The following is a 25,573-nucleotide window of genomic DNA, read 5'->3' as shown; positions in this document are numbered from 1 at the left end:
GTTTTATTTCTAGATCTGGTTTTGGGGTTCTGGGTTTTTCCTTTCAGGGTAGGGGTCCCTCGTCCATTTTCCCCTATACCCCACCCATGGCGCTCCCGCTCTGAGTCGGCAGTGAGATGGCCCCTTTTACCCCGCCCATGATAGGGGACGGTGGGTGCAGCCACTGGCCCCCTTTTAACCCCGCCAATGACAGGTGACACACTTAGGGTCCTGACCCTCAATGTGAAGCGTCTGAACAACCAGATCAAGAGCAGTGCTCAATTACCTGGAACACTCTAAGGCGGATATCTGCCTCCTTCAGGAGACACATCTTTTTAGCAAAGTCAAGTTCTTCCGTACTGCCCTGCGGGAGTCAACAGCGACATCAGATCGCCACCTGTTGCTAGGGGGACCTCAATTTAGTGTTCGATAATGAGTTATATCGCTCCTGCCAATGGAAGACACAGGTTGGGGTGCTCCCAGGTGCAGACCAAATACACATGAAGGAATTGGGGCTCATTGACATGTGGCGACACTTCCATCCGCACACGCGTAGCTACACCTTCTTTTCTGGGACTCACAAGACATACGCAAGACTTGACTATTTTCTCTGCTCTGCATCTCTTCAGGCCTCTGCCACTGATGCTGACATTTGACGGCATCAATGTCGGACCATTCCCCGGTCCTAGCCACTTTCTGTCTCCTACGTTCCTGCCAACCTTCGAGACAGTGGCGTCTGCGTGACAATCTTTTGCACCAGCGCGTGGTGGTTGAACAGATTCAGAAGGCGATCTCTCACTTTTTATCTCACAACGCTAACCCTGACACCTCCTTAGCAACTCAGTGGACTGCTTTAAAAGCGGTCCTACGGGGCGAATTCATCACAATCTCCGCTGCGCAGAATAGAGAACGGAGCTAGAAAAGGGCGGTACTTACACAGCGGGTGAGAGAGCTTGAACAATTACACCAGCGTACAGGGGCTCACCGTGCATGGAGGCAGTTGTGCACTGAGCGGAAACAACTCGTTAGACCAGGACAGGGCGGAATATGCAGCCCTCATCTCCGCCATTCTTACTATACTGGGGGAGATAAATGTGGCCGTACACTGGCCAATAAACTCAGGGAGAAAGGACAACACCAGAGAGTGCAGGGTTTACTCGAGACTGGAGGCGGAATGGTAGTGGACGATGCAGCCATCGCGGAAAAATGTAGGGCTTTTTATGCAGGTTTGTACATGGGGGACAGCTTAGACGCTCACCACTGTGCCGACTATCTTGCAAAAGCTGGGATGCCCGCCCTTACTGAGTCACAGGCCGCCTTGCTGGACAGGCCCATACAAATGGAAGAGGTTATTTCAGCGATCTGCCGCCTTAAGCTGGGTAAGTCGCCCGGGCCCGATGGTTACACGGCCGCTTTATATAAATCATTTTGCTCTCACTTAGCCCCATCTTAACAAACCTTTACAACACATTTGAGCAAACGAGCACTATCCCAGGGGAAATGTTGGCGGCAGAGATCGTGGTTATTCCAAAACCAGGGAAGTACGTGACGACCTGTGGGGCGTATCGGCCTACTTCACTCTTAAACATCGACCTTAAACTGTACACTAGTATTCTAGCGCACCGGCTGGCACCATACATGGCTCAACTGGTTGAGCCTGACCAGGCTGGATTTATATCACAGAGGCAGACCAGTGATAACACGAAACGTGTACTCCACTTGATAGAGAAGGCATCTCACACACAGGGTGAATTTATGCTCCTTGCCATTGACGCCGAAAAGGCTTTTGACAGGGTGCACTGGCCCTACCTAGAAATGGTTCTAATGGCTGCCGGGCTTGGGGAGAAATTTAGGACCCGGATCCTGAACTGCTATAGACTACCTATGGCACAGTTCGCGTAAATGCCTGCTTGTCCTCCCCCTTCTCTATCAGCAGAGGCACACAGCAGGGATGCCCCCTGTCGCCGCTCCTTTTCACGCTTTATATGGAGCTCCTGGCTCTCAGAATCCGGAAACATCCTCCTATTACCGGGATCAAATTCGGCGGGGATGTCCACACTATCAGTCTCTATGCGGACGATATCCTTCTCTCCCTGTCGGAGCCGATCACGGCTCTCCGGGCTCTACTGATTGAACTAGACGCTTTTGCGAGGGGTTCAGGGTTTAAAATTAATGTTGGGAAATCTATGGCATTGGATCTCTCCCTTTCAGCGCAGACACTAGCCTTTCTGAGGGAAGAATTTCCAGTGCACTGGGTGGCCAAGACAGTCCCTTACCTGGGCATCCATTTGGCACCGACCCTGCAGGCCATCGTAGATACAAACTACTCTCTCCTCCGCAAACGCATATGCGCAGAGCTCAGACGGTGGAAACACTGCACGTTGTCATGGTTGGGTAGGATCGCGGCCACTAAAATGACGATCCTTCCACAGATTCTGTACCTCTTTCAAACTCTCCCTCTCCGACCCCCGACGGGATGGATTCAACAGACCCAGTCGGAGCTTTTGCGCTTTATATGGAACAGTCACAAACCTCGGTTCCGGCATCAAATTGCGGTTCTGCCACCTGAACAGGGCGGAATGGGGGTGCCGGATCTCCAGACCTACTTTCATGCTGCTCAAATACGATACTTGGTAGAATTGCAAAGGTTGGAGTCAGAGAAGCACTGGCTCTTCCAAGACCAGGCAGTAGCAGGCAGACCCCTACAGGGAGTTCCCTTCCTTCGCAAACCACATCGCCCTTCTAACTTATATTCTTCATACATCACTGGTACTATCATGGAGGCCTGGGACCACACTGCGGTCTCGGCGCAGTTGACCCCCTTTCCTTCTCCGAGGACCCCATTATGTGATAACCCTGACTTCCATCCAGGCATGGACGCCCGTGCATTTCAAGCATGGCAAAGCTCCCCTTGCAGGTCATTAGGACATCTATTTGATCTGAATGGCATCGACCCATTCTCACAGATCAGGGAACATTACGACATCTCTGAAAGAGGCCGCTTAGAATACCTACAGTTACGCCACTGGGCTCTACACCCCACGGTCAAACCATTTGCACAGCGCTTACTGACCCCCTATGAAAAGTGGCTGGTAACCCGTACTTCCGACAAGAAAATTATCTCAGATCGTTACAAACAGCTACTTGCCCACAACACACATACATATAATGCAGCCATGCGCGATGGGAGAGGGACTTAGGAAGGTCTTTAACACACAAGGAATGGGAGGAAATATACTATAGGGCACGACACTCAGCTTATCATGCTGGTCTCACAAAAACATTAACCAAAATCGTCACATATTGGTATTACACACCTGAGCGATTGCACCAGTTTGATGCACGCTGAAGCAACCTTTGCTGGAGGGGTTGCGGGGAGGTGAGCACATTGGTGCATGTCCTGTAGGATTGCAACTGCCTGCGTCCTTACTGAACTCAGATATTGGATGAAGTGGATCAGCACCTTGACACACAACTTTCGCGATTCCCCTCCTATATCCTGCTTGGTTTATCTAATCCTTTGATGTACCCATTTAAATCCCGGAGAGGCAGGTTGATTGCTATTGCCCTTGGGGCAGCTATACAAAACATTCTGCTTCACTGGAGGTCCACCCAACTCCATTCACACACAGGCTGGCTCCAGAGGCTTTGAATGGTGTTGAGTATGGAGAAACTCACGCTGACCTTAGCTGGTAGAGGGTCAGAATTCCTCGAACTATGGCGACCATTCTTGACATTACTAACACTGGAATTCAGGGAGCTGACCTGCCCCCGATATTTGCAATTGCTACGCCTCTCTGACACGCCCATTCCTGCTGTCGCTCCCAGAAAGTCCCGTGGACCTCACCATTGACCACTAAATCATTTCCTCATGTTCCCCTTTCATTTTCCTATCCCAGTGGACAATGGGGTGGGTGGGTTTGGGAGGAACGGGGTGGGTACGGGAGGGTGAGGGGTAGTTGGGCCCTTTCCTTTTTTCAAATGTTGTCTCAGTTCCTCATTGGCAGACCCGCTCCATGCTTTTCGCAGATGGCAATACTGGACTGAATAATTATTGTTTCTTTCACTTGCTGTTGGAAGCTGAGGGTCTGGAAAATGTTATCTGTCATATTTTCAATAAAAAGATTTAAACCATAAAAATAGAATTGTATTTTTTCTAAGCGGGACCAATCAGTGTTTACATCTATCAATGAAGATACTCTGAAGGAGAATAGTTGTGTTTCCTTGTGTCTTAACAAGGTCCATTATGGCATATGCCAAAGCTTTTTACTCCTAGGTAGACCCAAGTTTCCTGATCATGGCTTCCTTATAATACCACGATAAGTTTGATAATCAAATGGATTTGTAAATCAGGCACAGAATATTTTAGTTACTATGAGAAATACATGTCACACCTGAAACTACATTACTTAACACAGTGAGGATGCACAATCTTACCCTCTATAATACTGGTTTCCTTTGTTTCACTTAACTTTAATAGCCTGGTTGATTTTTCCAGCTGAATTTCGAGAAGATTATGTTTACCATTAATTTCCGCTATCTTCTGTTGAAAAAAGCAAAAGATATCAAACTAGTGACCAATATTATTCAGGGATGTCATACTAAAGAAATGTCTCACCAAAATGAGTATGTGATGTAAGAGGGAAACGACCTTTACATTGTGGTCATCACACCGCAATGCCATTATAACGCGGTCGTTACCACACAAAGCCATTACTACGCACGTCATTACATCGACTTGCAGTGGATGGCACATGAACATTGGGAATTGTATAGTTTACTAATCCAATACCTTCCCTACTGTTTCGTAGGCTGGAGTTGGAATAGTAAACTATACATTTCTAATGTTAGCCCGCCATCTACTGCAAGTCAATGTAATGACTTGCATAGTAATGGCACTGCGTGGTAACAACGTGGTCGTTGTAACGACCGCGTTGTAATGCCATGCGATGTAATGACTCGCGTTGTAACAAGTCATATTCAATGTAAGAATGTCATTCACTACTACAATAGCAGCATCCTTTCACAAATGAATCCTTTCATGTTAAAATACACTGTGGGCTTTAGACACTTAAGGCTCCATGTCTGTGCATGTCTAAATTATGTATTAGAAAGACAAAACATAGGCAAATAATGCAACAAATAGCATGATTCAGGACACTACACAGTGGCAGTAGCCACTCTGTAGTTATGTGAGAGGCAGTCTCTCATAGGAGGAGCATTTTTTGTTTTGCTAATACCTTTAGCTCCATTTAACTGAATCTTCACAAAACCTAGGAAAAAAATCATCCACCTCAGTCAGCTTCTTCCTGGAATGTTTCAGGTTGATCCGTAAAGTGGGGCTAGGAAAAAAGGGGAGGGGCCAAAACACTTTTTCCTCATGCAATTTCCACAGGAAAAATTAAACAATGATACAGAAAAAGCGCTGAACAGAATTACATCAAGTTTGACAGGAAAGCTAGAAAATTATCCAGAAAACATGCTTTTTGTGATTTGGTGTAAATCTGTTCAGCTACTTCCAAGTCCTGAAAAGAAAAAATTAAATCGATACAAGGGAACAAGGTAAGGTCCACGCAGCCCTTGTCAGAAGGACCCCTCAGGAGACAAACAGCGCCCTACGAGTTCCTGTGGGATTCCCACTAGGACAATAAAAAAGAAAACTGAAAATGAGGGGTGGTGGTCTGTGGCAGGTTGGCCGTTTGTGTCTGGGCTGTGCCCTTCCATGGGGGGAAGCCGTGCATCACGGGGGTTACCTATGCCCTGCAACCAACTCACCTTTGCACGCTGTCAAAGGTCATGCATGGCAGGGTGTTGGCTGCAGACGCAAGTATAACTTGCGGGCTGACATACACACTCCACTTTAACCTTTGTTCTTTTCAGTGAATATATGTATATATATATATATATATATATATATATATATATATATATATATATATATATATATATAGATATAGATACACACACACACAACACGCACACATATACACACACACACACACACACACATATATATATATATATATATATATATATATATATATATATATATATATATATATACTGAAAAAACAAAGGTTACAGACCGTTGGCTTTCGGGCAGTATAAAGCTGTGGTTTCATGTCTAATGTTCAAACCCTTGAGGAATGCACGCATCTCTTCCGAGCAAAACTGCACCCCATTATCTGTAACCAAGGCCCCTGGAATACCTTCCTCAACGAATACGCCGTTCAAGAACTCGACCACCGTCCTCGTGGTGATAGAGTGGACAAACTTCTGCTTGATCCAATGGGCTGTGTAATCGATCAAGACCAGCATGAATCTCCTTCTTTCTCCTAGTTCTTTCATGGGTCCGATAATGTCCATGGCCAGCTTGCTCCATGGTTTAGTTGGGACTTCCACAGGAGACAATGGTGCCTTATGTACTGTCTTTGACTTGTCGCTTTTAGCACACGCCCCACAATCCTTAACAACTTGCTCAGTCATGGCATCCATCTTGGGGAACCAGAAACTAGATCTGACTCTCGCTTTAGTAAGGCTGCGCCCTAGGTGGCCTTCATGTGCCAAGTCGATTACCTTTTTCCTAAGGCCTTTGGGAGGAACCACTCTATGATTACGATAGATCCTGTCTTTTATAAAGCTTAGTTCATTTCTCACTTCCCAGTACTCTTCTATGCTAACCACAAGTTCACTCTTCTTGCTCGGCCATCCTTTCTCCATGTATTCTTTCAGTGTCTTTATATCCTTGTCTTCTTTTGTTTCTTTCTCCCACTCTTCTTCCGTGATAGCAGGCGTCTCCATCATTAGTATTGGACTGTCAAGGGCTTCTTCCTTTTCCCCCACGTCCGGTAGCGGTGACCTTGATAGGAAGTCAGCGATCTTATTCTCCTTTCCAGGCACGAACTCCACTTTGAAGTTATAGTGCTCCAGGCCCAAAATCCATCTGATGATGCGAGGAGTACAATTCTCTAAACCTTTCACGGAAAAGATGAAGGTGAGGGGCTTATGGTCAGTCCGGATGGAGAACCTCAAACCCCACAATAAAAACTTGAAATGTCTGACAGCCCAGAAGCAGGCCAGGGCCTCCCTTTCGATTACGGAGTAGTTCCGTTCTGGGTTTGTGAGACTCCGGGAGGCAAGCGCAATGATTTTCTCCTCTTTACCATCTTTTTGTATCAGGGTTGCACCCAGACCCTTGTTGGAAGCATCTGTGTGCGAGTAGTGTTTCAGTCCTGCACCCACTTCTTCGACACCCCGGAGGAGGTGATCCATTGGACAGATGAGACGGTGAAGGTGAGAGTGCATACGCCGCCGGGCCGAGACTCAGATTCTTCATCGGGTGGGGTGAAGGGCCAGACTCCCCGCCGCTCACGGAGCAAAAGCAACTGGAGGTCCAGGTCTCGGCGGCGCTCGACTTCTGGGGAGGCGACTGCTGAGAAGACGGCGGATCCGGATGCGCAGCTGGAGGGCTCTTGAACATCTGTGCCTCGCCTTGCAGAACGTTGGTGTGTGTGATCCCTGGCGATGTCTGGTAGGATGGGGACTGCTGGGGTTGCCAGCTTGGTGCTCCACAGTGTTATTGACAGAGACTGCCGAACATTGCTGATAGGAATGTTTTGGGGGGGCGGCGGGGCAGGGGGGAAGTGGTGATCAGGGCGGACATTGTCCCCTTAGTTTAGAGTTCGTTTCTGAGGAGGGGGGTTGGGGGAACGGGCGGGTTGTTGGGGATCAATTGGCGTGGACGCCCCCGGGCCCCCCGTTTGGGATCAGGGGTTGCCCAAGCCGCGACAGGTACTTCAGAGTTGGTTCCAATGTTGCTGAGGTATTGGGAAGGGGGTTATGGGGGGGCAGTTAGGGGTAGTGGTTGGGGGTTGGGTTCGAAGGGTGGGATCGCATGGTCTCCTGGGTGTCTGGATGGTTGACTGGATGGTACGTGTTGGGACTGCTGGCTGGAAGTTTACACTAGATGTCCCTTGATGGCTGGGTCTGACAGAAGGGCCCCGGGGTCCGGGACATCCCTGAAAGTCCTCAGCTGGAACGTCCGAGGTGTGTTGGACAAGATCAAGCGGGGGCAGTGCTGCGACAGGCGAAGAGGGAGGGGGCGGATGTGCTACTCCTCCAGGTGACTCAACTTATGGGCACCAAAACACCTTGTTTGCAGCGCTTTGGCTTTCATCAAGTCTTCCATGCGGGGTTTGTGAGGGGCTCGAGGGGGGTGGCTGTCCTGGTCCACCGTAGAGTACAGTATGTCCATTCCACTCAGTAAGTTGATGCCCAGGGGAGGTATATTATTATAAAAGGTACTATAGGAGAGGAGACGCTAGTACTGGGGAGTGTATATGCCCCGCCCCCCCCCCTGCAGTGGTCCCTTGTCGAAAAGTTGTTTAGTGTATGGGCGGAACTGCCAGATGCGCTGCAGGTTATAGGAGGTGACTGGAACGATGTTATGGAGAGCCAGTGGGACAGGTTACGACCAGAGGGTGGAGGGGAGATGGGCCCTCCCACGAAGCTGCAGGACATGGTGCGAAGCCTGAACTGGGTGGATACTTGGCGTTATCTGAACGGTGATGCGAGGGGCTACAAGTATGTGTAGGCGGTCCATGGCTCCTTCTCACGGCTTGATTATCTCTTCGTGCCGGGTGCAGTGCGACACAGGGTTGAGGCGGCGGCGATCCAGCCGCTTGGCCTGTCGGACCACTCCCCCATAACGGTGGACATTAGCATGGGAAGGGAGAGGAGGTCGTTTCGATGGCGCCTCTCCACGTGGCACTTGCAGCAACCGGAATACCAGAAACACATGGGGGAGGCTATTGCCAATTTTTTGGTGGAGAACGTAGGGTCAGTGGACGAGGTGAGTACAGTGTGGGAGGCGCTGAAACCGACACTGTGGGGGGTGGACATTGCGTGGTGCGCAGAGGCGCGGAGGAAGCGCAGGGAGCTCCTAGTCAGAGCGGAGGCGGAGATTGCAGCGCTGGAGCTCCGGGGGAGCATGGCAGAAGAGGGCCGAACGGTGGGACGGCTTCTGCAAGCACAACATTCCTATGCGTCCATGTTGATGGAGGAAGCTAAGCAGATTTGGTTAGCTACGCGTAGTCGGATCTACCAGTGGGGAGATAAATCCGGGACGATGCTCCACCGACTTTGTCAGGGTACGTTTCAGGCCCAGGCTCTGCCGGGGATTCTGGACGCGACCGGGCCCCTGTTTCGGATCCTGGGGTCCTGGCGGAAGGGTTTGCTTCCTATTATGCAGGTTTATACGCCCCACGTGAATGCCTTCCAGAGTCCGAGATTGCTAAATTTCTGGTAGACCTACCACCCCGCACGGTGCCGGATGTGGTACGGGACCGTCTGGAGCTTCCTCTCACAGAGGAGGAGCTGGGCACAGCGTTAGGAGAGCTTAATGCAGGTAAAGCGCCGGGACCGAATGGGTTCCACAGCGAATTTTATAAGAAATACCATGTACAGCTGGGGGCGCACTACAGGGCTGTGGTGGAGGAGGCCAGGGAGCGGGGAACCCTCCCTCCTGATTGGCGGCACGCAGAAATTGTGGTCTTCCACAAGCCGGGTCGTCCCCCAGAGCATTACGCCTCCTACGGCCCGATCTCACTGTTGAACGTCGAAGCTAAAATTCTGGCTAAGGCATTGGCCAATCGCCTCCTGCCCTATGTGACCGACTTAATTCACCCTGATCAAGCGAGCTTTATGCCTCAGAGGGCAACGAGGTATAATATTCGCAGGGCGCATGTGGGGGCGGTTCGTAAGGCTGGGGTGCCCGCGGCGCTTCTCCTAGCCGATATGGACAGGGCATTCGATTCCTTAGTTGGGTCTATCTATTTGCCCTCCTGTCACGGCTCAATCTCGGTCCCAGGTTTCTGTCCTACATCCAGCTGCTTTACACTGATCTGACGGCCTCGGTCCGCGTGTTGCCTATGCTAGGTTTTCCGTCCGGAGGGGCACCCGACAGGGTTGTCCCCTCTCTCCGTATTCATTTGCGTTTATGGAGCCTCTGGCCATGTGGGTCCGCATAGATGCGCTACTGCATGGTTTTGAGTGGGAATGGGGCCCGACTGATAAGATAGCGCTGTATTCGGACAATGTTTTTGAAGGACATTAATAGATCGGGACCCAGGCTCATGGAGATTATGCGGATTTTTGGCAAGATATCTGGACTCTTTCTGAATCCGACCAAATCTACTCTGTGGGTACTGGGGGGGCCCGCCCCGGCTGGGGCTTGGGCCTCGGTGCTCCGGGAAAGCGGCCGGAGGCATACAATACCTGGGGGTGTTTCTTTCGGAGGACCCGGCGATCGTCTGGGAGCGCAACGTCTGGTCGGTGTGGGATCGTGCTAAGGCCGACATCAAACTCTGGACCCGTATGCAGCTAACTATTTATGGTAGGTCCGCGATCTTCAAGATGCTGACCCTCCCGAGGTTGTTGTACCAACTTCAGAACCACCCGCACCCGATACCCCCCCACTGGTTCAGAAAGGCCAATGCAGCCCTGGGACAGATTCTGTGGTTCGGGGGCGCAATCCGCGTGGCGGTGCGTACCTGCTTCCTTTCCACATACGATGGTGGGCTGGCAACGTCTGATATCCAATCCTACTATCAGGCATCCCATCTCCTGGTGCTCAATGATTGGTGGTATGGTGCCAGGGAGGATCCAGCATATGCGCTGGAGCTTCACCTTATGGGGTCTACATCGCTTCACACCCTACTGTATGCGGTGCAGATGCGTAAATTGCAACCGCCTGGCATGCAGTTGGTGTTCCAGATTTGGAAGCAGGCGCTGCGGCGTATGGGCTGGTGGAACAAATTGACAGCTGAGACTCCACTCTGGCGCAATGGTCGGTTTCCGGCGCTGGCCGCGTTAGCAGGCTTTAGTGGTTGGGACGGCATCGGGATCTCTACACTGGGGGATGTGATGTCAGGAGTGACTCTCAAATCCTTCCAGGACCTGAGCCAGGAGTTTGGTATGCCCCGCACCCAGTTCTTCCGAAACCTCCAGTTCCGTCATGCCATCGCCCCGAGCTTAGAGGGTCTAGAGTCCTTGCCTGAGTTTAGCCCGATAGAGGCCAAAGTCTTTATGGGGGAGTTAGGTCCTAAGAAGATCTCTAGTATCTATCGAACATTAGTGATAAACTGTTCCCCGTCCCTTCAGAAGCTGCAGGAGCATTGGGAGTCGGACCTCGGTCCCTTGATGAGGATTATTAGAGGGAGGCGCTGGCAGTGCCACGGGAGGCGGCCATCTCGATTCGCCTGAGGTTGATACACTTCAAATTTCTGCACAGAGTATATTTTACTAGACACCGACTATGGAGGGCCGGCCTTATTGCTTCCCCGGAATGCTTGAGGTGTGGTAGTGCGGAGGGGAAGTTTTTGCACACGGTCTGGAGTTGCCCGGGGTTAGCCCGACTTTGGAAGGGGGTGTGGGATTGCCTGTCTGAGGTGCTGGGGTGGGGCCTCCCCCGAACGCCGCGACTGGGGCTGCTGCATGTGATGGATGGGGTAGGGGGTAACACATACAGAAGACACTTGCTTCTCCTGTTATGTTATGTTATGTTATGTTAATTTCGATTTATATAGCGCCAAATCACCGACAGGTCTCTTAGCGCTTGCTTTGGGAACCCGTCCTGGCTTTCCCTGCGAGATAACCCCTACTGGGCATCCCCAAGGTGAAGACCAGGCATCCCATCGTGGTAGGGCCGTAGTGGAGATTAAGCAAGCTATTGCCCAGAGTTGCAGAGTGTGAACCCATGATTCGAGTAGGCACCGAGGCGAGAATTATCAAGTCCGTGGACATTTAGAGCTCAAGACCCTGCTGCGTCGGGAATTGAACCCTGGTTCCGGGTCTGACCTCTGCATCAGGGTCTGCCTCCTCTAACCAGTGAGCCACACTTCTCCTGGGCCTGACACTGGCAAAAAGGAATATAGCGAGAGCCTGGAAGGATGCTCGAGATCCGACGATCTTGGCATGGAAGAGAGGGCTTGATTTTGATATGGGGCTGGAAGAACCAATATTCGTGGCTAGAGGCTGCCCCGGAAGCATTATAGAATTTGGAAGCGGTGGGCTGACTATAGGGGCCTTTGGCTTGATCCCCCTGTGGACCAGGACTTGCCAATGGATGTGTGATGGGTGGCTGTCGATGCGTACAAGACGTTTAGATGGAGATCGAGGGCACGACCTGAGACCGGGAGGAGGACCATTCGACCGGGGGAGTTGGGCCGGGGGGGGCTTGGGGGAAGGGGCGGAGGGGGTACACGTTCTACTTTGTAATTGGATGAGACTGACATATCCTTGTAGAAGAAAATGAGATTGCGTTGTGTTTGTTGTGATCTTATTGTCCTGTAGTTACCTCAGGGGCACAGAGGCCTACACTATGTAAGCAATCTTCAATAAAATTGGTTTTAAAAAAACAAAACAGAATACCAATACCACTATGTACATAGAAATCACATATAAGTACAATCAGAGGAATACATTCACAAAACAAGTAAAACCAAAAATAATAAATACATATAATATAGCTGTCTGGAAACAGATATAAAATAAATTACACAATATAGTTCCTATAAGTCACTTCCTGGTGATTTTTGTTCAACGGGGAGAACTTTCTTATATACAATATGGTAATCTATTGTCAGGAGACCCTTGTAGGAAATGAGATTTATAGACCAAAAAGATATATTTTATAAATATAAATCCCTATTCAGAGTAAAACAGAAAGGGCAAAAAAATCTCTAGGATCAAAAAGCGATGTCGCTATGAACGCTTGGCCACCACAAGCCAGTTTCCCTGTGGTAACTTTTCTGACACCTCCTGCTTGAAACCCAAAAAGTCAGAAAGATCATGAGGCCCCGATTTCACAATCTATATTCATACTGAAAATCGAGATCAAGCGAGCTTTTGCCCTTCTGCTCCGCAGGAGGTTTCTGTCCTCCCTGAGCTCGCCTTAGGACACCTGCGTTATCGTTTGACATCGCCCCAGTCAAACTCCCCACCTGCCCGTGTAGGTAGGGAAAGTGGGAATCTCGTTCATCCATTCAAGCCCGTCACTAATTAGATGAGGAGGCATTTGGCTTCCTTTTTTTAAAAAACATTTTTGTAAACGTTTTTATTAAGGTAGTTGCAATACAACAGTAAAATACAAGACAGAAGTTCCATGCAGAGACACAAAGCAGAGTAGCAAGGTACAGTCCAACATAGGCATATCAATTACAGTGAGCGGCATAACGTCAGCGAGAAAATCTGGAAGCAATGTCCTGGCGGGCGCAGGGTCCACCGGAAAGAAAATAGGTAGGGGTCCAGCACAGACCAGCACCGGCGACCGCCGCGGGTCAAAGGCCGGCGGGGAGCACAGGAGAGGCAATGTCAGGAGCAGGGGATACAGGAGGAGGGGGCTGGATCCCAAAAGGCCCATCATGCAGCAGGGTGGGAAAGATCCAATCTCAGCACCGCGACTCCAGAGGCATTTCTCCCAACGGGGCAATCAATGGGGGCGCCAGCTGAGGGACCCATGTGCAGCAGAAGCACTGTGGAAGAGAAGAAAGGGGCTACGCACTGGCCATCTCCACGGCTGCCGCAGTCGCAGGGCCGGCGGGAGCGCAGGGGAGGCAGCTCCGCTAGGGAGGGAGCGGGAAATGAGATAGGCGACCAGGGGGCCCCAAACATCGACAGGTCGAGATCTAGCAGGCAACAGGTCCCAAAATTCAGTAAGTACCATCTGACAGCGGGAGGCATCTTCCAACCAATTCGCCACCGACGGGGCAGGCCGAAGGCCCCAACACATGGTCACCCTGCGACTGGCCAATACCAGGAGCATCGAAATCAGATGGCGCGAAGCATCAGGGCAAGATTTGACTAAGCCGAGAAGGGGGTCAGGACGAACAGCTGTACCCGTAATTTCAGAGATAGTGGAGCAGACCTCCAGCCAGAACACCTGCACCCTAGGACAGAGCCAGGCCAGATGGGCGAAATCCGCAGCAGGTGCGGAACATCGCACACAGGAGTCCTCGGGAGTAAGCCCTAGGCGATGAAGATGCAATGGAGTGCGATAAAACCTGTGCAGAAACTTGAAATGGACCAAACGGAGCCGGTAGTTTGGGGAAAGTTTTGTAGTTTGGGTACAGCAATAAAGCCAGTCGGCGTCCGAGATATCCACACCAGGATCCGCACTTCACGCCTCGCGCGCCCGAGTTGAGGAGATGGGAGAGGATAGCAGGGCAAAAGCATATAATCTGGTGACAAGCTTGAGTGGGGATGCGGAAGTATATACAAAATCCAGGCCCGGGAAAGTAGGCGGGGTTTGCGGAAAGGTCGGGTGTAATTTCCGGCAAGTGGCACGCAGCTGGTAATATAGGAGTGTATCCATCAAGGATGGGGACTCTGGAAGTGAGTAAAAGGAATTTTCAGGATACATATCTGCTACAGTCCTCAAGCCCCGTAGCGCCGCATTCCGAGACATACTAGAAGACTCAAGGGGCGGAAAATCCGGGTGGTCAGAAATGGGCATGGCATTGGCAGATAAAAAAGAAAGACCAGTGAGACGGCGCAGAAGTGACCACGCCCAGCGCAGCGTCCCCACCGTGTTCACCTCCGTCCGGGGGCGCACTGAAGGGGCAAACAATGTCGTAGATAAAGGCCAGGGGGAAGCAACGTCCAATTCAACCACAATGTGAGGCTGGTAGGGGGTGGGATGCAGCCAAAAATGAAGAAAACTGGCTTGAGCTCAAAGTGCGTATAGACGAAAGTCTGGCGCACCCAGCCCACCAACCGACATGGGAAGGGTAAGGATGTCATAGGCAATCCTGGGTTGCCGCCCCGCCCAAACCAATGAAATGACTAGAGAACGTAGCCTACGAAAAAAATAAGCGGTAAGGGGAACAGGTATGTTGGAGAAGAGGCAGAGGAATTTAGGGAGGACCACCATCTTGGCGATGGCTATGCGGCCAGCAAGGGACAACAGCAATCGGCTCCACAGATGGATCTTAGACTCAAACCAGTCTACAGCGCGGCCACAATTGGACCTCCAGAGTTCGTCCGGGTCCCTGCTCAGCCAAATGCCCAAATAATGCGTAGGGCCAGATGCCAACTCAAAAGGAAAATCGGGCACGAACGGGAGAGTGGCAAGGCATTTGGCTAACCTGTACCACCTCACGGTGGCTCATTCTGGGTTATCATGCTGCCCATCAGCGTCAATTTGGTTTTGCTTCCAACAATACAACTATCTTTCGCTCCGGAGTACAGCCACACTGAACGCTGTCCTCACTGGAGCTGGGATCACGTATAGGCCAGAGATAGTACACATTACATTACTATTCCAACAATTTTAAGATTATCTACAAACAGTTCTGGAAATTAAAATATAATTAGCAGGGCATCATAATCAATGTGTGATAATTATGTGAATGCGATTATTTGAGACCTATTCATCATTCAAGACATTTCAAAAAGTACAATGTACACACTATATCTATATTGTTATAAGCACACATATATAAAACTAAAAAACACATCTACAAGTTGCACATCTAATTAGAAAAAGCACATCTAGAAAAATTCACATCTATACTAACTCTTATATAAACCTATGTGTTAAAACATTATGTTTTATAAGGGTGACATGTGTACTGCAAGAAAGTGTACATCTCAGTATAAGTTTGATACACAATTGTCCATGAATACTTGGCACATTTTAGGAGTGTCCATTAAAGTAGTCAGGCAAACATTTTTCTTGAATGAAAATGCCATTTGTAGACCTAAATCAGCCAGAACAACATCATTACATTGAGGCCAGATACCACGACATCCTACGATAAAGCCATGAAATTTAACAGTTTTGCATTTTGTGAGATCTTTGATTTGCTGTGACAGATCCTGATAGTATTTCACCTTACTCTCAAACGCTAATTGAAGGGAATTCTGAGAGTTTTCATAACGAATTGAAACATCAATGACTACAGCTGTACCATTTTTGGTAAACACGACATCTGGTTTTCATAGTTCTCCTTGATTATTCTTAACATGAGATTCCCTATATGCCAACCAACCACACCTTTTTGCTCTATCAATGAGCAATTCCAGAATGTTGTTATGTCTTCTTATCCTAATGTCCTTGGTTTTAGGACATGCATCTGAGATATGAGAAATTGTTTCACAAACATCATTACAATACCTACATGTGGCAAATACACGATTTCTTCCCCATGTAATGGTTTCTCTGGTATATAAAACATTTGCTCTTAACATAAGTGCAGCTATGTACTGGTTTTCTTTCATTTTGTTATGCTTGCTGATCCAGAAGTTTGAGGTTGGGTTACTGGCTAAGTATTTTATACCATCACCTTGGACAGGGAGATTTGCCCATTTCTCAAACTCTTCTTTTCTCCAATCATATGTTGCTAACAAATTCAAATCATATCTCAGAAAATGTTGAGTTTGTGTGTTTTGATTATGTTATCAATTTTTTCATTTAGATTTTCTCCTACATACATAAATGAATGCTCTATGTACAGGTCTGGAGCTGCCCTGAGATACAATAAACTATTGACTTTATTGAGACCAATTTGTGTACATAGTTTTGGTATATTGAGGCCCCCAAAAGATCTTTTCGAATATAGGAGACCATCACATGTGTATGCAGGAAGGTGAAGAAAGTGTTTGACATACTTTTTTATTGTTTGTTCCAGAACATTCAACGTTTTTGCTTCTGTTCCTGTCATTTCTAATTTGAATGATAGTTTAGTTACCAAGTACTGGCACAACATTTCAATTTTCTTAAGAGAGTCATAGTTACTCCTGCCGTTTACCTGCGTTGCATTGAATTTCTTCACTTTGACATTTAGAGCTCTGGGCCCGCCTCGGGCCATCGCAATGCTTTGTTTTAATTAAACAGTCGGATTCCCCTGGTCCGCACCAGTTCTAAGTCAGCTGCTAAGCGGCGGCCGAGGCAGAACGCCGGCCCTGCGCTCCCGGGGAGGGGGCACGGGGAGAGGAGACCACCGCAGCTGGGGCGATCCACAGGAAGGGCCCGTGTCGCATCCACCATGAAACACTGACCCGGGCCTTTGGCAGTGCGGCAGGCCAGGGGGGCAGGGCCCAGGGCCCGAGCACCCGACCCGGGGCCCGGCAGTGCCCATGGACCCAGCCGGGGCTCCCAGGTCCGGAAGCGCAGGGGACACCTCCCCGGGACCTCCGACCCCGTCCCAGGCACCCTGCCACGCGGCAGAACTCAGGACGGAGCCCGAGGTGTGGAGGCCGCCCACTCCGGGGAGCCTGGACCTAGCCCATCAGGGGGAGTCTCCCCGGGCCTGCCGGACCCCATCTAGCGCATCCTGCCATGCGGCAGGCCCAGGGACGGAACCATGTCTGGGGCAGCATCCTGGTCCGTCCAGCTGCCGGCTGAGGACCACTAGGCCGAAAGGGGTCCCAGAGTACCATGTCCCTATTAATCCGGAAGAAGGTTAGCCCTCTTTCTGGGAACCTGTACCCACCGCGAGGGACCGGGGACCCTAGGCGCGAATGTGCCCCACCTCCTGGAGCCCTGGCTGGGAACCCGGGAGGCGAATGGCACCTCATCGGGACTTCCAGGGAAGCCCGGCCATCTGGTCGCCCCATAGGAAAGCATACGGGTGCGACCAGATGGCCAAGGGGAGAGGTGCGACCAGATTGCCGGGACCGAAAGGACTCCCATCTGTCCGCCCTGATGCCTTCGCGGTAGGGCTCCCGCCTGCCCACGCAGGGCTCGGGGGCTCGGAGAGACCTCGGCTGCTGGGCCTCAGGTGCAGGTGGGGCTGCCGGAGCTCTTGGGCCCAGACACCCGGGGAGGACTGCCCGGGACTCATTGAGCCCGACCCGGGCTTTTTGCCACGCCGCGGGCCGGAGGAGGGAGCCCCCGATGCCTAGGGAGGTGTTGCCCGTGCACAGCCCATCTGGTCCCCGGCAGAGAACCGCCAGCCCAGGCGGGGTGTCCCGGCATACCCTGCCCCTAGTAATCCAGAGGAAGGCTACCCCTCTTTCTGGGAAACCGCGTGCATCGAGTGACGGAGGGGACCAAGGGCGCCCGACCTCATGGAGCCCCCGCTGGGTTCGGGGAGGCGAATGGCCCCTCATCGGGACTTCCAGGGAAGCCCGGCCATCTGGTCGCCCCATTGGAAAGCATTGGGTGCGACCAGATGGCTGTGACCGAAATTACCCCAATCTGCCTACCCCGAGCCTTCGCGGGAGGGCTCCCACCTGCCCTTGCAGGGCTCGGGGGCTGCAGGGCTGCGGGGCGGCAGGGCTCCAGGGCTGCAGGGCTCCAGGGCTGCAGGGCTCCAGGGCTGCAGGGCTCCAGGGCTGCAGGGTTCCGGGGCAGCAGGGCTTCGGGGAGCTCTGAAACCACACGCTGCGCCTCAGGCACAGGGACGACCACCGGAGCTCTCGGGCCCGGAAGCCCGGGGGGGAGGACTACCTGGGACCCATGGAGCCCATCCCGGGCACTGTGCCACGCCGCGGGCCGGAACCCCCCGGACAGAAGAGAGGTGTTGTCCCAGCATAGCCCATCTGGTCACCGGCAGAGAACCGCCAGCCCGGGAGGGGTGTCCCATGCATTCCCTGCCCCTAGTAATCCAGAGGAAAGCTACCCCTTTTTCTGGGACCGGCGCGCACCGTGACGCACAGGAGAACCTAGGCGCGAACGCCCCTCACCTCCTGTAGCCCTGGCTGGGATCCGGGAGGCGAATAGCACCTCATTGGGACTTCCAGGGAAGCCCGCCCATCTGGTCGCCCCATAGGAAAGGATTGGGTCTGATCAGATGGACGAGGGGAGAGGTGCGACCAGATGGCAAGGTCCGAAAGGACACCCATCTGCAAGCCCCGAGGCCTTCGCAGTAGGGCTTCCGCCTGCCCACGCAGAGCAGGGCTCAAGGGCTCTCGGGCACGGACGCCCAGGGGAGGACTGCCAGGGACCCATGGAGCCCGTCACCAGGCACTCGGCCATGCCGTTGGCACTGGAGGAGGGAGCCCTGGACGCCCGGGGGGAGGACTGCCCAGGAACCATGGAGCCCGCCGCGGGGACTTGGCCATGCCGTTGGCCCTGGAGGAGGGAGCCCCGGAGGTCCGGGGGAGGACTGCCCGGGACCAATGGAGCCCGTCCCGGGCACTCGGCCATGCCGTTGGCAGTGGAGGAGGGAGCCCCGGACGCCCGGGTGAGGACTGCCCGACACCCATGGAGCCCGTCCTAGGCACTCGGCCATGCCATTGGCTTTGGAGGAGGGAGCCCAGGGGAAAACTGCTCGGGACCCATGGAGCCCGTCCCGGGAACTCGGCCGTGCCGTTGGCCCTGGAGGAGGGAGGCCCTGTCCCGGACCCATGGAGCCCGTCCCGGGCAATCGGCCATGCCGTTGGCCCTGGAGGAGGGAGCCCCGGACGCCCAGGGAGGTGTTGCCCAGGCATAGCCCATCTGGTCCCCTGGCAGAAAACCGCCAGCCTGGGAGGAGTGTCCGGGCATACCCTGCCCCTAGTAATCGGAGGAAGAATACCCCTCTTTCTTGGAACCCGCGCGCACAGAGTAACGGAGGGAACCCAGGGCACGAAGGCGCAGGACCTCCCGGAGCCCTTGCTGGGATCGGGGAGGCGAATGGCACCTCATCGGGACTTCCAGGGAAGACTGGTCATCTGGTCGCCCCATTGGAAAGCATTGCGTGCGACCAGATGGCCGAGGGGAAAGGTGCGACCAGATGGCCGGAACCAAAAGAACTCCCAGCTGCCTACCCGAGCCTTCACAGGAGGACTCCCCCCCCGCCTGCACTTGCAGGGCTCAGGGGCTACAGGGCTCGGGCTGCAGGGCTCGGGGGCTGCAGGGATGCCGGGCTGCAAGGCTCCCGGGCTGCAGTGCTCAGGGGGGCTCTGAAACCCCACGCTGGGTCCCAGGCATGGGGAGGCCCGCAAGCGCTCCTGGGGCCCAGCCGCCCGGGGGAGGACTGCCCGGGAGCCTTGCAGGTCTCCGTGGCTCTGCACAAGGGACCCTTGTCCTGGGCAGATGGACTCTTGGCAGGCCGTAGGACGGGGGCTCCCAAACCGAGGCCCCGGGGCCGGTCCCTGCTTTCGACCCAACCAGGCCGGGAAGATCAGGGAGTCAGCCCAGGCACGAGGGACCCCTGTACCGGGCGCACGGACCCTCAGGACGTGCCCTCGTTTTCCACACATTTTTTCCAAAACTCTGCATAGTGTGCGTAGTGGCGCTACGCAAACTACGCCCAGCCCTAGTAATAACTACCTATGTCTACCCTTTTCTACTTTTGTTTTCAGGTCTATTCAAACTGAGTTTTGTTCTACTCTTGCAAAGTAATATGCAGGACTGGGAGTATTTACAAGCTTGGTGTTGTTATATACATATGGTTTTATTGCATAACAGGATCGTCAAAGAGGAAGAAATTTAACAGATCTGTGAGAAGCCTCCCTTGATGTGATAGTAATGTCTCGCTTATTCAACTGAAGCATCCTTACTGTTATTCAAATAGTTAATACAACTGAGAAAAAAGAACTCTGCTAACAGCACAGGCCCATTCTGTGAGGCATTGGAACCAACCCATCTCTAGGTCCTCGAATCAGATTTTAAAGAGGGAGCAGTTAGATGAGGGCTTATTATAGGCTATCCTGCCCACAGGATTGACAACTGGCAACAGTTGCGACCACATGTTGGGCCTGGAAGAAACTTATCAAGATGGTAGGCTTGGAGAGTACTTACTTATCTGCTGTTCCTCTTCCCACTAGTATGCTTTCAGAAGCTCTTTGGAAAGGGCAGATATGCCTTTAATGGGACATCGCTATTAAAAGGGCTGTTTTTAAGCTTTGAACAACATAAAGTGGAGGTACCATAACAGAGTTGATACCTCACATAGCGTAAGCTCTGTGTGTCACACAGTTCAGCAAACATTAGCTAACTTCCTGGACATGCCGATAGAATTAGGTCTCCTGATGCAAATTCCAGTCAACCTACACTAAATGCTGGGCTTCAAAACTCCATGGTCTCATGCAGGCAGTTAGAGACAATGGCAAAGAGCAGGGAGGCATTGATATTGATAATGTGCTGGGTGAAAAGTGCTGGGCCTACTGCTGTTCACAAACCGAAATGGTCTCTATGAACTACAGACGTAGGCTAATACACTTTAAACTTCTGCATCATGTATATTACACAGCAATGTTATAAGATAGGATAGACCCTTCCACTATTCCCAGCTGTAGCAAGTAGCAGACCTGCATGCAGATTTCATACATTGAGCATGAAACTGCCTTTCAATATAGCAGTGCTGGGTACAAATCGCTGTCAGACTGTCTGAGATGGTCGACACTACACTTGCAGCTATTACACTGATTACACTATTGGGATATGGGAAACAGGTTTCAAATCCCATCATGAGAATAGCAGCGCTGGGCCTTGCACTGGCCAAGAGTAGAAGTGTAATGTCAAGGATCAAATGATCAGCTCCCTTACTGAAAGACTGGCTTAAGGTTTGGCAGTATGCAACAACAGTACTGAGATAGACTTGCCATTACAACAGGACATTTATAGGCCCAGGGGTATATGAGGCCTGATTTAGACCACCTAGCATCAGATTCCAATGAACGTTGCTACTTCCAAACTGACGCACATAACTGACACATGGTGTGATAACTAAATTCTGTGTCATGATGAGAAGAGACTCAAATACTTTGTTCAATTTGACTAATCCTGCAAGCTTTCAACTGACGAACATGTAAAAGAAAATGGTGCTGGTCTGCATTCGACAAGCACATGCAACTTATAATGTTTAAAAGAAAGTATACCATTAACTATTGTGTGTCAGAGATATTGCTTACTGGAGGATGTTGGGCTTTTTGACATTATAGTGTTATATTTGAGTGCTGATACTTGCAATGACACAATGTAGTACTTATTAAACACAGCCTAAAGTTTATCAATATAACATAAAAGGCTTTGAGATGCCACTCCTCTCCCCTGTGTCTTAATACCATGATCTGAAAGAGCCTATGTGAGGGAAGGGCATTTAGCTTCTCTTTTTGCGCTGGCCCACTGCTGCAATAAGGTAGGTAGGGAGTGTCGAATTTAGTAATCCATGCTACACGCAGAGCTTATAAGCCTCTTTATTTTCTGGAGCTTACGGGTCACACAGATACAGCTTCATCTGATCCTTCCAGTTTCTCAGCCAACCGCCTTCTCCACTAGAGATTCCATTCCAGAATGAAATGACAAAGCAGCCCTCTACTAAGCACACAAAATGGTCTCCGAGGATCTACTTGCAAGAACTTTAAGCCATGTCTGACTGTGCAGAACAGTGTGAAAAATGACAGGCTTGCCCAACCTTCTGTTGGGTAACTGAACGCCTACATCAAAGAAGGAGAAAGCTCATGCCCAACAGTTTTGCATTTGGGAGTGGATGTATTTGTTCTGCCAGCTTATCGTGGCTGGCCTTCAGTGCTTTCAAGCAAAGTCTCACACAGGGAACTGCCTTTCCCTGAAGAGAGGGGTTAACAGCCTCTAATTCTCTCAGTCATGCCCACCTCTTCCTTCATCTCACTCCTTCTTACATGGATTGCCTCTTATAAGCTTTAAATTTACTTCCTTTAATATTCAGTGTGATATTCAGCATGTTTGAACACTGCCATTGGTGAACATGAACTCATTATGAATATTTTCCCCTCAGACTGCCTGCTGCTTTTATAAAAAAACAACGTCATTATAAAAGTACATCCCACTATTTCCATTATATTTAAAACATATTCACATGTCTAACCTTAATCTAATTAACACTCTGGACACTGCAGCACTTACTATTTGTCCACTTTATCCTGATTGCTCTAACGTGAGTTACTTGTATATATTTTCTTTTATCAACACAACCATGTATTATATTATTAATTTATATTTTACAAGCAACACACTGGGAGCGACAGCATCATCAGGGCATACTAACAAGCTGATTCCCATCCACAGCCAAATCTAAAGTTATGGATTAGCAAGAAGCATCCTTGACACAAATTTCATAAGTAGTTTAATCGCTTCACCTTAATAAAGACATTATTTGCTCGGATATTAAACATATCCACAGAGACATCCTATCTATTTCAATGAAAATCTCAGACAATGAGATAAAAATAAGGAATAACTCAAAAGCAATTTCTGTAGTAACCCCTTTAGTCCACCAGATTTCTCCTATGCAAGCGTCAATTATAGATTTGGAAAACAGAATTCGCCAATACAACCTATGCATTTTTAATGTCCCTGAAAATGTGGCACGTCAAAGCTGTAGAGTCTATCTGTAATCCACTTTACCTCAACTGCTTATTATTAAAGATGATTTGAAATTGATTAGGCTCACTGTGTCGCTTCCCATCGTAAACCACATCAAACTGAGCCAAGACAAATTATATTTAGTGTACTATGACAACATCATCTCCTCCTTATCAGAAAGGTGGTGAGAGAAATTCCAATGCTCCTTATGAAGGCAACATAGTTTTTATTTATCAGGATTTTGCATAGGAGGCTGTGTAAATTTCTCCCCAGTTCTCAGAACTTAGACCTCAACTAAAGGATGGAGGCTATAAATATGTTTTTTTTGACCCATCTATAATTCGGATTTGGAAAAATGATGTCTCTAAATCATTCTCTTCTGCAGAACTGCCCAAATATCTTGATCAACATAATCCCATTGCTCAAGAGATGCAGCCCTCAGACTCAGTTGGTTAACATATATCTCCTCCTGGTGTGTTATATTTATTTATTCTTCATAGCAGGTATATGCAGTATGTTCTATCCTCTTTCACATTTTTTTCTCAACTACTCCATTTAATATGTAGTCTTGTTTGATCTTTCTTTGTATTGTTTGTCTTGTTTATTATGGGCTACTCTTATGTCTGTTCTTCTACATATCTCTTTTCTTCCTTATCCCTTATTTACATATACAGGCAACCAACAAAAGCTAAATATTTTCTCTCTCAGTCTTCGACATCCAGTCAAGACGTGTAAAATAATAGAATAAAAAAGTTTTATGTGGATATATGTTTGCTTCAAAAAAAACATATAGATGATAACATTTTACCGAATATATCCAAGGGATGGATATGTTATATTGTTTTGTCACCAGCTAAGGGGCAGAAAATGGGGTGGAAATTCTTTTTTCACGCAAATCGTAATACCTCTTAGATAATGGGAGGAGACTTTAATCAGATTTGTGACCCCATAATAGCTCACTCATCTATTTTCAAATTTAGAAACACTAAATATTTTCACATGTTGAAATCCTTTTTCTCTACCACTAATCTGGTAGACCTTTGGAGACTAGCACATCCCACTACTAAAGATTTTACCTTTTACTCAAAGGTACATTTTTCTTTTTCAAGGATTGACTACCTTTTGGCCTCTAGACACTTATGTAATCAGATAACCAACTAATCAATTGAACCGAATACGATTTCTGAGCAAGCCATAATGTCCTTCTGCCTCCTTTGGGATGAGACCAGTTCTACTAGGAAGAGATAGAGAATGACCTCTGACACTGCTCTAAATCCAATGAATTCCACTTAGTTATCAAATGCCATTAAGGACAATTTTTTAACCCGTAATCCTAATGACTCCTCTAAATGTATTAATTGGGAGGCGTTCAAAGCATACATAAGAGGAGTCACTATATCCTAAATGGCACACAAAAATAAATCATTCAGTACTACCCTCTCTATATCAGAAAAACAATTAGTGGATTTAGAGAAACTTTTTTATTTCTTCATGTGATGATAGATACAAACCTCACCTTCGAAAACTTAGATACCAATACAATACTCTACTAAAAAAAGCTGGTTTGCTTGAATCTAAAGACAAACCAACTTACCACTTTAATACTAGCAAATTTGGAAGGCTCTTAGCCAATTACCTACCTATTAAAAAAGATAAGAACTAAATAACAGCTATTAAAAAATCTGATGGTGCTTTTCTCTTCAAAACAGAAGAAAGAGCATCTGAATTCTTCTCCTTTTATTCTTAACTTTATAATACACCTGCAGACATTTTCAATGATGTTATTGATCATTTTCTACATTACTGCCATCTACCCCAAATCTCTTACAGTGATAGAACTAAACTTGACAAACCAATTACTATCCAAGAAATTCATTAGGCAAAAAGATCTCCTTTTTGTTTCCAATTATTGAGTCATATCACTCATTAATCAAGACTGGAAGATCTATGTCACAATTCTAGCAAACAGACAAACTCCTGACAAAACATGTTTTAAGGCAGACTCGCTGCACATAACACCAGACTCCTATGTCACGTATTAGCCTCAGCTGATAAAACTCAAACCCCCAGCAGGTCTATCAGCATTAGATTCTGAAAAAGCATTTGCTAAAGTAAACTGGCAATTCATGTTCTGAACTTTAGAAGGTTTTCATTTTGGTTCTACTTATATAAACATGGTTAAAGCATTATACACTGCCCCATCTGCCACAATTCATACTACTGGTTCCTTGTCCTCTTCATTTAACCTCCATAGAGGTACTAGACAAGGCTGGCCATAATCCCTACTTGTTTGTAATTGCTATTGAACCTCTTCTTTGTTCT

General features: G+C 49.3%; 1 protein-coding gene across 1 annotated transcript in view; it reads right to left on the bottom strand.

Annotated features, from left to right (window-relative positions):
• CCDC152 (coiled-coil domain containing 152) overlaps positions 1-25,573 on the bottom strand; it is an 843,580-nt gene that overhangs the window by 777,211 nt on the left and 40,796 nt on the right. The window contains exon 3 of the mRNA XM_086963471.1: positions 4,417-4,522. Within this exon, the coding sequence (XP_086819597.1) occupies positions 4,417-4,522 (106 nt within the window). The remainder of the gene's footprint in view (positions 1-4,416; positions 4,523-25,573) is intronic.

Source organism: Lissotriton vulgaris, chromosome 3_1 (genome assembly GCF_964263255.1).
Source record: "Lissotriton vulgaris chromosome 3_1, aLisVul1.2, whole genome shotgun sequence".
Lineage (NCBI taxonomy): Eukaryota > Metazoa > Chordata > Amphibia > Caudata > Salamandridae > Lissotriton > Lissotriton vulgaris.
The sequence above is the reverse complement of the archived record's forward strand: the minus strand, read 5'-3'. Positions and strand labels throughout refer to the sequence as shown.